The 15,023-nt window shown below is 47.8% G+C and overlaps 1 protein-coding gene across 1 annotated transcript; it reads left to right on the top strand.

Annotated features, from left to right (window-relative positions):
* The first annotated feature begins 699 nt into the window (after window positions 1-699).
* Window positions 700-1,533, top strand: TSSK6 (testis-specific serine kinase 6). Its single transcript, XM_010563987.1, has one exon. The coding sequence runs from the start codon at window positions 700-702 to the stop codon at window positions 1,531-1,533; it is 834 nt and encodes a 277-aa protein (XP_010562289.1).
* The last annotated feature ends 13,490 nt before the right edge of the window (window positions 1,534-15,023 follow it).

The raw sequence follows: 15,023 nt of genomic DNA, 5'->3' as shown, positions 1-15,023 counted from the left end.
ACTAAAAGCATTTAAAAATCTAAATTACAGAAGCTCTCTGAAGGATCTCTGGTCTCACTCCTTCTCTGGAGGTCTCCAAAATATCATTTTGATAAAAACAGAGGGAGAGCAGTTCCAAGTTTGAGAAACTGAAAAGCTGTTTCTTCTGAAAGATGCATTTAAAGTTGCCTATCCACACCACACGAAGTCAGAAAGCCTACCTAGTAAAATAGCTCTCTGCACCATCATCATAAAAAAGTAAATATTTACAGGCAGCCAAGGTGGTTTGCAGTTGGGGACAGTAGAAATCACTCCTTTGTACCACTGTGCACTTTCGATTTTAATATAACTAACACCCTGCAGAAAACTGGTATAGGTCCCCAAATGGATTCCTCATCCCAGAAAGCTGACATTTGAACTCTCATCATGCGAAGAGCCCTATTTTGAAAACTCAAGTGAAGAGACGGAAAAGATAAAAACTCTAGCCTGGGACACCTGTGAGCAGGGGGGACCCACCAGGCACCCTTGTCATCTCACAAAGGCGCTGCCACACAACATTCCACTCCATCATAATACTGGGGTGAGCCCTGCAGCCCACAGAGGCACCCATAGGACCATGGGCTACAGCTAAGGTCAACAGCTGCCACACACCATGTATTAAAGCTTTCAAATCCTGGAACAAAACACCAGCTTCGATTAAGCCCATTGGGATCACACATCATGCCAAAAAACAATGCAGGAGAGAAGCTACTTTGTGAGCTGGGCTACAGGCTGGGTCACACATTAGGGGAGGGCAGCTTCTCCAAGGTGAAAGCGGCCACCTCCAACAAATACAAGGGCCCCTTAGCCATCAAGGTGGTGGACCGGCGACGAGCACCCCCAGCCTTCGTGTACAAGTTTCTGCCGCGGGAGCTCTCCATCGTGCGCAAGATCCGGCACCCCAACATCGTGCGCATCTTTGAGCTCATCGAGGTCTGCAATGGGAAGCTCTACATCGTGATGGAAGCAGCAGCCACTGACCTGCTGCAGCTGGTGCAGCAGCTGGGGAAGCTGCCCTGCGTCCCCAAGGCCCGGGACATCTTCGCACAGGTCGTGGGGGCCGTTCGCTACCTGCATGACCGCAACTTGGTGCACCGGGATCTCAAGTGTGAGAATGTGCTGCTCACCGCTGACGGCCGCCGGGCCAAACTTACTGACTTTGGTTTTAGCAAGGAGGCCAACAGCTACCCGGACCTGAGCACCACGTTCTGCGGGTCGGCAGCCTACGCTTCCCCGGAGGTGCTGATGGGCATCCCCTACGACGCCAAGAAGTACGACATGTGGAGCCTGGGGGTGATGCTTTATGTGATGGTGACCGGCTACACGCCCTTTGACGACACCCACATCCGCAGCATGCCCCAGCAGCAGAAGAGAGGGGTGCTGTACCCGGAGGGGCTGCCCCCGCTGCCGGAGCCCTGCCAAGCCCTCATCACCCAACTGCTCCAGTTCAGCCCGGCCTCCAGGCCGGGTGTAGAGCAGGTGGCCAAGAACAGCTGGCTGAAGGGGGACATCTGAAGGAGCAAGCCCTTCCCAGAGATCCCGGGAGAGCGGTAACAGTTTAGTGCAATCAATGCTGTGGTAGAAAAGCATTTCTGTGTTTTATTGATCATTTTGACCCCTGGGGTGCCTGTATGTGGAGCTGATTGATCTTCAAGCACCGGCAAGGCTATGTGCTCTCAGAAGGTGGCCAGATCCCTCCACAAAGGAGACACGTGAGCCTGCTGCGGGTTGGGTTTCAAGACACAATGACCGTGCTGAGCTAGCAGCTCAGCTACATTAAGAGCAAAGTGTGGGGCTGCTTACACCAGCAGCAGCTGCCCAACCGCAGCGGGGACCTGCACCCCCCGCCAGGCAGGTCGGGGCTTTCCCATGGAGCCAGCGTGGCCAGGGCAGGGTGGTGAGGTGCAATGTGCACCAGCACAGTCCTTTATGTCGCCTGCTCCCTACTACACGTAACGAACACCAAAAACCCCGCCCAGATAGCCCTCTCTGCTGCTCCCCACCCTCTGTATCCACAGGGCACTGCCCAGGACTGCAGAAGGAAAGCTGCTCTCACGCGGGTCTTGGCTTGTCCTCAACCCTGTTTGCCACCAAACTGTATTTGAGCTGATGGGCGGGGAGAAGTAGCGGTCCTGCAAATCACTATTGCAGAGAAAATTTCACATCGTTTGGATACCACCATTTAGATCTCACAGTGATATTCACAGCCCAAATTCACAGCAGGAGCTTTGCAGGCAACTGGACAGCATTACCGAGCCAAAAGTTTTGGTGTGGGTTTGACATCCACGCCTTACATTCAACTACATGTCTCAGATATTGATTCGTACCAACATTTGAAATCTCTGCCAAAAGATATTTGATGAGAAGGAAATGCCACTAACCATGGAGAACCTGAAATGGGAAAGAGATAAAGACATAAAGGAGCACTGCTTTGCTAACACCTGCTGTCCAGCTTCAACATAGAAACTTACCAATTACTCTGAATGCAACCCCCCAAATCTACCACAGATCCCTACCGGCAAGTGCCATTTTCAAAGGGTTAAATAAAGGTAGGAGCTGGCATCTGAAATGTGCTTTCATGAGACATTTCAAATCCCCTTTAAACAATCTCCGATCTAGCTGCCACCGAAACTGAAGTCAAACAGAGATTTCCAGTTGGGTGGTCCGCCAGTCTTCGTGCTGCTGGTGCCACGTGTTCTAACACAACACAGCCCTGGCAGCAGCTCCCGCAGCCAGGCTACTTCTTACATGAGCAAACCAGTGCACATGGTTCTGCTGGAAGAGAAGGAAACATCTTTGGCAAAGCAAACATTTTGGGTCTATTAAAAGCAGCAGTTTAAGTAGAACAAGATGTGGCAGTAGAGCCAGCCCAAGGCTTTTCAGCACGCGGGCTACAATGAATTTTGCCACCCCTAGAATGAAGATTTATTTTGTTCTTCTCCCTGCAGCTGCAAAATAAAACTTCATAGCAGCAGCAGCAAAGTCCGAAGTAGACAGAGTAAGGGATAGGAAGGGTGTCTTGGGACCTTCTGTGGTTGGCAAAACAGGCTTAGGAAGGGTCAGGAGGATGCTGGGGATGGAAAAGGAGAGAAGTCGTAAGGATGTGGGAAGTGAAGAGGCGGATTTCAGGGTAGTGAGATTTTCAGCAAGGCTCAACTCTCCTTTTCCTACTCGCCTTCCAACCACCCCATCAGCCTCATCCCTCCCCAAAGCCACCACCGTCCTTTGGGAGAGCTGCCCAATCCACACCCCAGGATATCCAGGTACCTTCTCAGCCCCATCCCCTGCCTCACTCCAGCCCTTGCTTACCTCCAAGCACCTCCCCACAACCTGGGAAGCAGAAACCTGGTGCCAGACCTGGTGCTACTGTGTTGCCTCTCCTTTTGCTTTCTTTTAATTTTCTTTCATTAAAGACACAGCTAATATAAAATGAGTCATTCTGAAACCCAGACCCTATTAATCTCCCCTCAGCACCACATTCTCCTAAACAATTGCATCTGTTGAGGACATGAGTTGAGACAGATGACTAATATTTTGCAAGCATGTACCCCCTTGAGTGGCTTGGGAAAGCAGCCGGGGTTCAAGTGGTGAGTGATTTGAAGGAGCCACAGGAGGCTCGTAAGGCTGCCCGGCAGCCCTCGCCTTCTCCACGCAGATGGTAATCTCACAGGGCCCAGCAGTAACGATCTCAGAGCAGTCCCGACACTGTGAAAATAGTCCATTACAAGTCTAATTATGCAGATTAAAAATAAAAATCACAATTAGAGACTCAAACCAATTCTTCTCTAATTTACACCAATGGGGAATCAGTTCTGAAGGAGAGCAGAACCAGAGGGCTTGAGCAGGCTGGGGAGGAGGCTCCTCGGCCGTGCCCCGGCAGCGGGGCCGGGGCCACGCTCTGCGAGCATCCCTCCCCTCCTGGCTCTGCCTGTGCTAAGCCTGCTGCTTCCCTGGGCTTATATCCTCCTCAGGAGGGTAGAAAAGCTTTTTAGCCTTCCTGGGAGGTGCACAGTCGATGGAAGTGCCCTTTCCCTGACTTGTGGCAGATGAGCCCTGCTATCCCAGCCGTGAATCACAGCGCCCTGCATTTATGGGAGAGCCCTTGAACTTTGAATGAGCACCCGTGGGAGGCATAAACAGCCACACTGGGTTATCAATATCCCTATCAGTCCCACCGGTGTCGTTCTGCAATGTGACTCTCTCCTCTTCAGGCTGTTTGTAACGTACTGGAGCGGTACGATCTGGAAATGAAGGGTCCTGTCTAATACCAGCACCGAATAAATAACTTTCAATGGGGGAGCTGATCACCGTGCAAGATACACAATAAATATATTTTATTTAATCCTTCTTCAAGGACAAGACGGGAAATGTTCAGAGACTGTATAAGGCAGCTCTGTGATATGCCACTGTCTGGCTCCTGTTGGCTTTCTACATGGTCTGAGCGTTACCCCATCCACAGCCCTGTCATCCACTGCCGTCATGCCCTATGTCACCCGACAGACTCACTGGAAAGTCCTCCAGATTTTTAGACCCATGTCTTGAAATCAGTTAGAGGGACTCTCAAAAGGGTACTCAGCAGAATAGAGTGTTTAGCATTTTCTCAAGATATTTTCTAAGCATCTTGAAGCAATTTTACCCCATTGAATCCGAGAAGAGCTTTAATAATTTCAAAGACGTCTTCCAGACTTTTAGCATAACGTTCCTCCCACTGGTCTTTTGTCCAAATTCAGCATCACATTGCCTGCAATACAGTCTTTATTTCGGGCAAATGAAAGGAAGAGAGAAAATTCACTGCACGTTGACATTAAAGCTCCCTTTTCAGCTAAGCAAAATTTGCTTTCAAGATTTTAGGTCAGAGCCGATGTGTCTGATAAGCTTTAGGACTCAGCTATTTAAAAGTCTACTTGTTACAAAACTCTGGAGATAAGTATATTCATGAATTGTGGGAAAACACTGCTGGGTAATCAAACACCTCATGTATTCCTGCATTAACTCTCGAGCTGGCTCTCTCAGGGCTGTACATTTCTGCCTACAGCAAAGCTGGGCTGCCCAGCCTGCAGCTAACGACCTGCTTCAATTACCCTTGGCCGAGCCAGCGCGGGCAGGTTGGGTGAGAGACATACCAGAGTGCCCCTGCCTCATTGGGAAGGCAAAGCTTTCAACAGGCAATTTAGCAAATAAATATACCTCACTCTGCTTGAATACATTAACCTTTCCATAAATGCAGTCTTTAGTGCTAGCAGCCTTTTATCCAGCTACCTAGCGTCCTCCTCTCTCTTTTCAGACCCCACGCTGTACCAAGTTACGGGTTGCCATGCTGTTCTGTGCATCTTAACCCTTCTTCAGTTCAAGATCTCCTCCTCTTCTCTTTTCACAGTCCACTGCTCTGCAGGTCTCTACACTTACTTGGCTGTTGGAAGAGATAGGGAGGGAGAAAGGGGGCAAACATTTTCCCGTTTTAAGCCATTTGATTATATTAAACGTAATTTTAAAAAAAAAGCTAACAAGAGGTTCTCACCAAAGGACAGGATTTGGAGGCACATAATTTTCCTTGAAGACAGGAAGCTTTCTGTGAGTAATATTTTCATTTTCACAGCACCTAGCAAACTTCAATCCTCGCACTAGCACCAAGTGGTAAATATTATTCTCCCCGTGCTATAGTGAGCAGACTAAGTGGCTTACCTCAAGCCAAGAGGATTTCATTTTACATTACAGTTCAAAACTTCCTGGGCCTCCAGTCTTCTGGTCAGATCATGACTTCGTCTTGAAATGATAATAAATTCAACAATATCTGATAGCCTGGAAAGGCATGTGAATTGCCTCTTCCAAAACTGCTTCCAAATCAATCTCATTTTATCTCATGAATGAATGAAAGGAAATATACTACAAAAGCAGGTGGCTAGAGCTTCTTTTCCATGCTCTGAATATGGGATCCAAATTTCTTAAATGCATTTAACACCCCTTTTCAACAATCCACGGGATGTATCGTGAGCCCAGGTTGCCCAGAGAGGTGGTGCCATCTCCATCCTTGGAGATTTTTAAGGGCTGACCAGACAAAGTCCCAGGCAGCCTGGTCTTATCTCAGAGCTGACCCTGCCTTGAGCAGGATGTTAGACTGGAGACCTCCGAGGTCCCCTCCCACCCGCGTTCCTTCTCATGTTATTATCAGCCACAGCAGCAACCATCAGATTCCTTGAAGGTCATAAGTGGTGTTTCTTTCTCTCAGTTGGCAGATGTTCAGTATATTCAGGTAGCACCTAAATGTCACAGGAGCCCTATTAGGAGAGGTCCTGTGTACTGATGTTATTGATCATCCCTGCTGCAGAAGATCTCACCTCTTAAATGAGAGGCACCTTGGCCACAGGAGGGGACCTTCTCTTGGACCATGCAATCTGTTGGCAGCCTCACAAAGAACAAACGGTAGGACACCATGGTGATTTGTTTGCCTCACATATTACCTAGCATCAGAGAAGCACTTCTGGGCAGCACAGCTCACAGGGTGTTTTACAAGACAAGTGATTCCTGCTAAAAAAAATAGGAAACTCATTGAAAGCCTCTTAGCAACCCAATTTAACACCAATAACTAGACAAAGTCAATAGCAGCAGCATGAGTCAGCACAGTAGCTGACGGGTTCACAGATCACCTTGCACCCTCATAGGAGTGTATTTACAAAGGGGTTGGATCCCACCACATGCCGAGAGCTCTCAAATCCTACTAAATGGTTTTAAAGTAAAGAGTAGCTGAGGGAACTGAGCGCCATCAGACAAGCCCTTAAGAAATCCCTGACCACTCCTCCTCCATATGGTCACTTTGCTTATTCTCCACGTACTGTATTGACCCACTGGAAGCGTAACTGGCAACTTCATTTTTTTCATAACGCTCTGCACAGCGCTGTCATATAAGTGTGTTCTCCAGAGAGGGACAAATGCACCATTGCCATTAAAACCTTAATTAAATATACAGCTGGAGCATTCACTGTAGCTGACATGGCTTTAGCTTGAACTCAGACATTGGCATCGCCAGCCTGAATGCTGGTGAGATGTTGGAGTTCCACCACAAGTACGAGGTAGGGCTCAGTGGGTGCAGGCAAAAGGGGGTTTGCAAAAAGGAGAGGCAAGATTAGCACAGCGCACTGGCTGCTACGTCCTCCTAGCAGAGCACAGCGAACAACCAACCTCACCCAGGGGACACCAACGAACCAGACAACATTCTCATTAATTACAAGCAAAAAACCCAAAATACACATTGTTGTCTCAAATATAATGATAATCCTTGGCTCCTCATTTGCATGTTCATCAGCTTGTTAATAGCACAGCTATTATGGAGGACCTAAAACACACAATCATGCACATACGCACCCAGTCATTTCCTATAACAATAGCTTCCTCTCTATTTGACGTATTTCTCCCCGTCTGGAAAATGGTTCGAACTGCGCCATCCAGGGCAAACTATAATTGATGACTAAATCTCAAGGAAAGCAGTCTTGCTTTCTGTGCGTGATACAGCCAATTATCTTTTCCAATACTGAGAGCTATGGTTTTTACTAGTGATGGATCCAGGGAATTGCTGGAGGAAGGACCCATGGGAGAGTTGGACCTACTACACACAGCCTGCAGAGAAATACACATATTCCTGTAAAGAGGGGGAGAAATATCACAAGCAAGTCCTCACAAACAACAGGTCTTCAAACCACTGTGTCAGAGTAGAAGGAAACTACTGCTGCTGAAGGAAGCACCCGTCGTGCAGAGGGGTGGCCCAGGCACAGGCGAGGACAGACCTCCTGAGTCCGAGAAGGGAGGATGGGGAATGATGCGCCCGGGGAAGCAGCGCGGCCGCAGGCAGGGCAGCAGCGGTGGCAGGGGGGGAGCTGGGGATGGGGAGGTAGAGCTCAGCCAGCCTGGGTAAGCAGGACAGCCGCTTGCTTGTGTACATCTTGAGCTCATCATGCAATAGTTTCTGATTCAGCGGTGTGGTTAAGTATGAAGACGTGAGCGAGAGACATTACTCAGGGCAGAAAAATATTCAGGACATTCCCTGGAGGAAATCTGCCGTGGTGGCTGTAGCCTTTCCTGTAGCCACCACGTATTTCATTTCATCTTCAGGGCAGAAGAAGCAACTTCAGTTTTCTATCTTTTGTTAGACTGTTTCAGGCAGCGCCTGGCAGGAAGACATTCATGGAGACAACTGTGCTGGTGGTTTTGGGACGGAGCATCAGTCTGTCAGCAGATTAAATCTATTACAAATGCTATTCTCAAGACATCGTGCAGGATCTAAACTTCAGACCAACAGCTCAGCACAAACTTAATTTCATTATGAAACTGGAGCCTTTTCATATTTCGTCTGTAACACTTCTAAAACATTTGTGTTTTTCATTGCACCCTGCTCCATTTCTTTGGTTTTACTCTACCCCTAAATTTGCTGCGTGCCTCAGATTTTTACATGAGCAAGGAACAGCCACACCTCAGATGTTTCACTAGCAAAACTCTACAGCCACACAGCCCCACAGCAGTCAGGGAGGACACAAAAACGGACATCAGCTGATGACCTGTCTGACAGCAGGGGAGCAACAGAGGTTTTGGTAAGTGGGTTGGTGGGTGTGTGGAAATTCCTATCAAGTAAAAAGCATCAGAGGAGACTGGCATGTAGGACCAGGACCTTAACCGAGTGCGTACACTAAAATGCTGACTACCTCAGTTATCAACTCTGCTGAAAGTTTAAATATTGCTGGCCTCCAGAATGAATGGTCAGATAAAACAAGTCACTATATTGAGTTATGGTTGAAATCATCACCCACAAAAAGATCATCACAATGCATCACTGAAGTTGAGCTCACCTTTCCAAGATCTTGCCCTAAATTTATCGGCAAGAAAATTTTAAATAAGTATACATGTCTGCAGAGCTGCAATTCATGCCAGAATAGGACAGAGTCTATAGCTAGTTCCAGTATCAGAGAAATACAAAAAACAGCACACAGAAGGGTAGTTTTTGTAATGGTGACATTTTTGCCGGTAGTAGGCAGACTCAGGTCACTTGTACGTGGTTAGCATCTGTCAAACGATGAGGGCTGTTGCTGGCTAGCAAAGTACATGCGATCTCACTCTGGGCACGCCAAACATTTCCATAGCTTGTCATTACCCATGGCTTTTATCATCTCCACCACCAGATTTGCAATTCATTACTGCAGCATAAGCAGACTGTAGCAAATCTTCTCGTCTCACCACCGAAAAACCCCACTTCCACTCATTAAAGTCTGAACTTCTCAAGCGGGACCTGACCTCACCGAGCACTGTGGTGGAGAGCCCTGGGACGCTGGCTGGCCTCAAGCCTTCTGCCTAGGGGCAACATACAGAGTACCCAACCCTTGCGCGGTGGTTGCCCCCCGGTTGCCCACGCACTGAGGAAGGAAGGTCAGTACCGCACCTCGCGGTGCCATGAGGAGACAACGTCGGAAAGAAATCAACGGTGGCGTAGGCTAGGCACGGGCAGTAGAGGACTGCTGCTGTCAGCGATGGGCTGTTGTGGTAAAGATCTCGTGGTGCTGTCGCTACACGTCTTGTGAGCCAGCTTTCCCCATGGTTTAAGAAAAAAAAAAAAGGTTCTACAAAGACAAACTCGCAACAACCAGTGACACCAGGGAACAAACTATGAGGTTCAAGGAGTGCGGGAGACTGTTCTTCAAGTCGATGACTAGTGGTCAGTTCAGCTGCTGCTGGGGAGCCTGGAAACGTGGCTGCTCGGAGCTGGTAGGAGGAGGAAGGGTCATAAGAAAAAAGCCCAGAGGCCCATGGAAGGTTGAAGAACACACGCACAAAAAAAGAGCACGCTGTGTCCAAAGAAAGTTCAACAATTTTCCCAGCTCATTGGATTGTGGGAACTTTGCTTTTCCAGGGAATAACTATGCTATTTTTAGCATTTTTATTATTCAATTTGTCACGAGCCATCCCAGGAGACTATCAACAATCGGCTTCAAGCAGCATCTGACCACAAACACTTCTCCACATGTGATTTAGAACATCTGGAGCGAAGGAATCGGCTTTCAAAGCATGCCAGCACTGTGCTGCCTCCCCACATTTCTTCTTCCTTCCATCTTCATGTCCCTTGTCAGACTGCGCGTAGAAAGCGGGCTCGAGAAGCCAAGCTCAGAGGCCCTGACAATACATCATCACTCTGTATTTGCTGTAAGCGCATGGGGAGAGCGGACACCGCCTGCTTTGAAGAGGAGCTCAGTCAGGGACTGCTGGCAGCACATTCCCCCCACTGCCGTGATTTATATGTTACGTCCCCTAACGATGGGAGATGCGATTCTTGGCCTGCAAATGGGCCAGCGTGAGGACTCGTGCCAAAGCGTGCACGCTGCATATCGCATCCACAGACCCGAAAAGGAGGCGCGTGCTTCATAGCAGCTGTAGGTACTAGCTCTCCATTTAGTGCATGGATTTCTCCAGCAACCCGGGGAAACCTTTTCACCAGAGCTATCTGGCAGGTAAACTGCAAATGCACAAAGCAGTTCTTCAGCAAGCCTGAGGAGGGAATGGGAAGATATGAAAAAGGAATCCAGGCAAATAGCAGAGGAAATGACATTATGATCCCAGCTGGAAGCTCTGTAATGATCTGCTTGGTGTTTGCGCAGAAACCTGCATGAGAGCGGGGAGAGGTCCTGGCCCCCGCGGAGCTGATGAGAATTTTATCATCAGCTAGAGGGGTGTGAAGGTTTCACACAGGCATTAATTTTGTGTTCATCTTTAATTTCTCTGAATGATCCACACGGATGTGGTGCAATCATACAGCAGTCTGCATTCACACCACCTTCTGCCTTGCATGTCTGGCTTCTCCATGCGGCTTCCAAAAGCTGTGCTCATTAGGACGTGTGCTGTGGTGCTACCAGCGCTCCCCAAGCAAGTCCCATACAAATCCTGGTTTGTAACAAGAAAGTCAGCACCGGGGGAGAGAGAAATCTTGAACTGCACTTTGTAAAGAGCCGGTGACATCGCAGCAGGACCTGTATCTACTTCTTGTTCTCCTTTATATGTTCTCAAAGAACAGCTGGAAAAATTCAGGGACATTCGTCTGTCTTAAGTTAGAAAACCTGGGATTTTGGCACACAGTGTTTTTTAAGAGAGCTCAGGAAATCCTTGAAACCCATTATGACCGCAGAAAGTACAACAGCTACCCCAGCACGTGGTTTTGCATCACGCCTGAGCTGGAGTCCCAGCTCCCCACGTCCCATCACCCCATCCAGCCCCACGGGCTGCGCAGGGACCTGCGTCCCCCCAGGGAGCTCCTGTCGTGGGGTGACTTCTCGGCCCTTGTAGCACGTGGTCCCGGCTCACCGCAGGGTCAGGGTGGCACGGCCGGAGCCATGGGCAGGGGACGTGGGCAGGAAGGGCCAGAGTACACTGCTGCGGCAGCGGGAAACGCGTGGGTCCATGCTGAAACGTGAAACCATGGCCTCGGGTTTACTTTTCCAGCCATTTTTAGGAAAGAAACAGCTATAAATACCGGCCTCGTTTGTAGTTCCTAAGATCCATTTTGTTTCTTTTTTTTCAATACTGAGAACTGTTTTCAACTCCATTAGTAATCAGTTCACTCTAAAAGAAACACCCTAAAAATGAGGAAATTTGTCTGTGTAAAATTACATTTTTTCATGAGGAAAAAGACGCACCCTTAAAGCCACAGCAACCTTTACGTCACACAGTAAGTGCAAGAATCCCAAAAAAAGAAGAAAGAAAAAAAAAAAAAAAAAGAAAAAACCACCTGAATTAAGGCTTCCACAAGAGAGCAGGCTCTACCTCCAAGGAACAAAGTGGCCAAATCCCTCAGATGATGAGAAATTGCATCCACTTGGACATGCCAGGCCGAGGCTGTTCACACACAGTGCACGTTTTCATGTCTTTGCAGTACCTACGTTCATGCACCCTGGTTGAGGACACCAAAAGCAGCTTTCCAGGGGCCACGGTGAGAACAACCTTTCCTCAATGGTGCCCTGCCATGTCCCAGCAAACACGTTTCCCACCGATTAAAGTTGTTGTTGGTATTGAACTGAGCAACGACAAACTCCAAAAGCCGCATGCTGAACCTCGCAAGCTACCTGTGAAGCACGAGTAAGATGGCTGCCATTTTGACCGACACTCTGGTTTTGGAGCCCAGGTCTTCGAGACTGAAGAGGCAAAGTGGCTAAACCCTGAGGCATGTGGTTGCCGTTCAGCTGTCACTAACAAACTCCTGATGCCTTGCAGCTCAAGCACCTTTTCCAGATGCCTCTTACCCATATCCTGCTTTTGATTTGGTCTGCCTTCAGAAAAGATTTCCTGCTCGCCCTTGCATCCATCCTACCAGTTTCTAGAAATTCCCCCGCAAGGGAATTTCCCCGCAAGAAAGGGAACGTCTGGCGGTGCAAAACCGAGCACGAGGAGAAAGCCACACCAAGGGAAGGCTCTAAATAACACCAATGGGCCGGGATTAGCACAGCAGCACAAAACCAGTTCAAATCTAAACAGGCTTCGCTCCACCCTGGCTGGAGGAAGACGCTGGCCCCCACCCATGGCGTCCCGGGCTCTGGCAGCTGGAGAAGACGTTCTCCTCTCTTTAGAAAGGGTTTCCTCGCCCCCTTTGTACAGAAAAGCCTGAAGATGGGACTGAAGCTTGAAGCACGGATCTGGCTCTCGCAGTCCCCCTTCCTTTTCCAGTTTGTTCTTTGGTTTGTTTTACCCTGAGAAACCCTATCTGCACCTCAACAGAAAGGAGAAAACCACCCAGGTAGGATCAGAACCCACATCCCCAGCCCCTATGGTGCTCAGGAGGCAAGCACGTGTGGGACATCCCATGATGTCAATGCAGCAACGCCTTCTAAATACAGCGTTCAAATAAAGGACCATCAGGGTGAACACCTCCGTGTTAGTGATGGGCTGTGAGCTGGAAACAATCCGACATTCACGTTGCAATGAGTTTGCTGTTGGTTTAAAACAAATGCCTTTTTACTGTATCAGAAATAGCTGAAATTCTTTATTATTTTTTGCATTATCCCCAGAACAGCTCACGAAAACTCAGGAACCTGCCATCACAAGGCTAAAATCCCCATATAATATTAAGAAGTTTGGGATGTAATCAACATTTAGGATCTTCCAGTGCAAGCTCATCCACAACTTTTGGACTTTATTATTAAATGTTAATCAATAGCTTATGGTGATTTTGGTCAGACAGCATTGCTTTGAACACTTCCAGTTGGAGTCTTCATGGTTAAACTTATGCCAAGGTCCCTTCCCATAGCTGTAGCAGCATACAGGCAAGTAAAAGCACATGTAACTGTATTCACAGCTATTTAATGCTCCTTTGCATCTCAATATAAATGAGTTCCCTCCTTTTGGCACCACAGTTTGAAACTACCTATTTCATACTCTGATGGATTCCTTTTTTCAGGCTACAAGAAGCATGTACAGCAACCTTGAAGGCTGCGTGCCGTGAATCAAGCCAGCAGGGACTTCATCAAAACATCACTTCAAGTGGATTTCTTTTCTAACAGGAAGAGACAGAGCGCATAGCAACAGCAGCTTTTCATGTTTCAGGCTTCAGTTTTGCTTTTTGTCACTTTTGGGAAACACTGGTGATACTGATACAGCTACCAAGTTAATTCAAAAGGGAACAAAGCATCTTTCATTAAAAACAGCTCCTGGTTAGAAGGGAAATAAAACACTTCCTGTATGTTCAGCTGAAACCAAGGTACCGAGATGCAGTGGTAGATAATGGAAGAAAATAACCTAAAAGAATACGTTGCTGCTTTACCCTGGAGACATATGCCTCCCTTTATCACTGCAGAGATGTCAGAGGCAGGAGGGAATGGGAGCAGGAGGAAATCAGAATGTGATGAGAGCCAGAGTGGGAAACAGCACCCAGCATCTCTGAGACCACCCAGCATCAAGATACTGGGGGGGAAAGGATTTGGAACGTCCAGAAAGGACGTTGCCAGGCCAGAAAAAATCACCATCGTGGCAAAAAGCATCATCTCCCGCTTTTACAGCGCAGCCTAAAAGGCGTTCAATGTTTCAGAGGGTGAAGGTGAGACCGGGCAGTGAAGTCCCAGGGATCTGGGCAAGGACTCGTACAGAAAGGCTCCCTGCAGATCCCCAGCACTTTGCCATGCTTCCAGGGAATAAGACTCCCTGGCCAGAGGAGTATTTAGTTTTTCTCTTTTCTCCCATAATTAAAGATCACAAACAGTAGAATATTATACAGCAAAGAGATCCTTACCTTGGATTAAGCACAGGGCGCAGCCTTGGAAATCAGTTGAATTATTAAGAAGACAGATTCTTCACATTTTCTTTTCATTCATGTATAAAGCCTTTTGTGCTTCATACTTCAAAATTTTGCCTAGTCAGTTCACAATCAGATGTCAACATCTTAAAAGTTTAGGATGAAGGAGAGGGGGAATCTGTTTCTAAAAATCTTTTAGGACTCAATTTCATCACTTGATCATAATCAAAGTTAACTGCAGTCACCTCAAACTGTCCTAACTCTCATTTTAAGTTGAAGGCTGAACACCCAACTTGGCCTTGTGCGCAAGGGAACAGGAGCAGAACTGGTTCTAGCTGATAACTAGATTAAGTTAATATTCCTCTCACAGTCCCAATCCTTTAAATAGCACTAGTTTATTGTAGAGAAATACAGCCAGACATGAAACAGTGTTTCCTTAAAAACAACAAATTCGTAGGAGGACTTTTTTCCTCTTTGCATTCCAGCTTATTTTTTGAGACTGGCCAATGCAAATCTGCCCCAACCTATGTAAATGCATTTTTACAGGAATTAACAGCAACTGTAAATTCACCACAATCCTCCATCCTCTGTGTACTCCGCTTCAAAAGTGTGGAAGAACCAAGAGATTCAGCACCGCTGAATGAGCAAGTACCGCTGTCAGGGTTATCCTGCAAGAACGAATGTGGCTTTTCTATGCAGCGTATATAGAGTGTGTGCTTAAAGCAGTGACTGCTCATACATGTGATGTTTCAGCAGA

Source organism: Haliaeetus leucocephalus, unplaced genomic scaffold, assembly GCF_000737465.1.
Source record: "Haliaeetus leucocephalus isolate CR32 unplaced genomic scaffold, Haliaeetus_leucocephalus-4.0 Scaffold1, whole genome shotgun sequence".
Taxonomy (NCBI): Eukaryota; Metazoa; Chordata; class Aves; order Accipitriformes; family Accipitridae; genus Haliaeetus; species Haliaeetus leucocephalus.
Note: the sequence above shows the minus strand (reverse complement) of the source record. Positions and strands in the feature narration are given on the sequence as shown.

Excerpts from the sequence above, each read along its gene's own strand:
- TSSK6 (XM_010563987.1), top strand. The coding sequence starts at position 700 with ATGCCAAAAAACAATGCAGGAGAGAAGCTACTTTGTGAGCTGGGCTAC.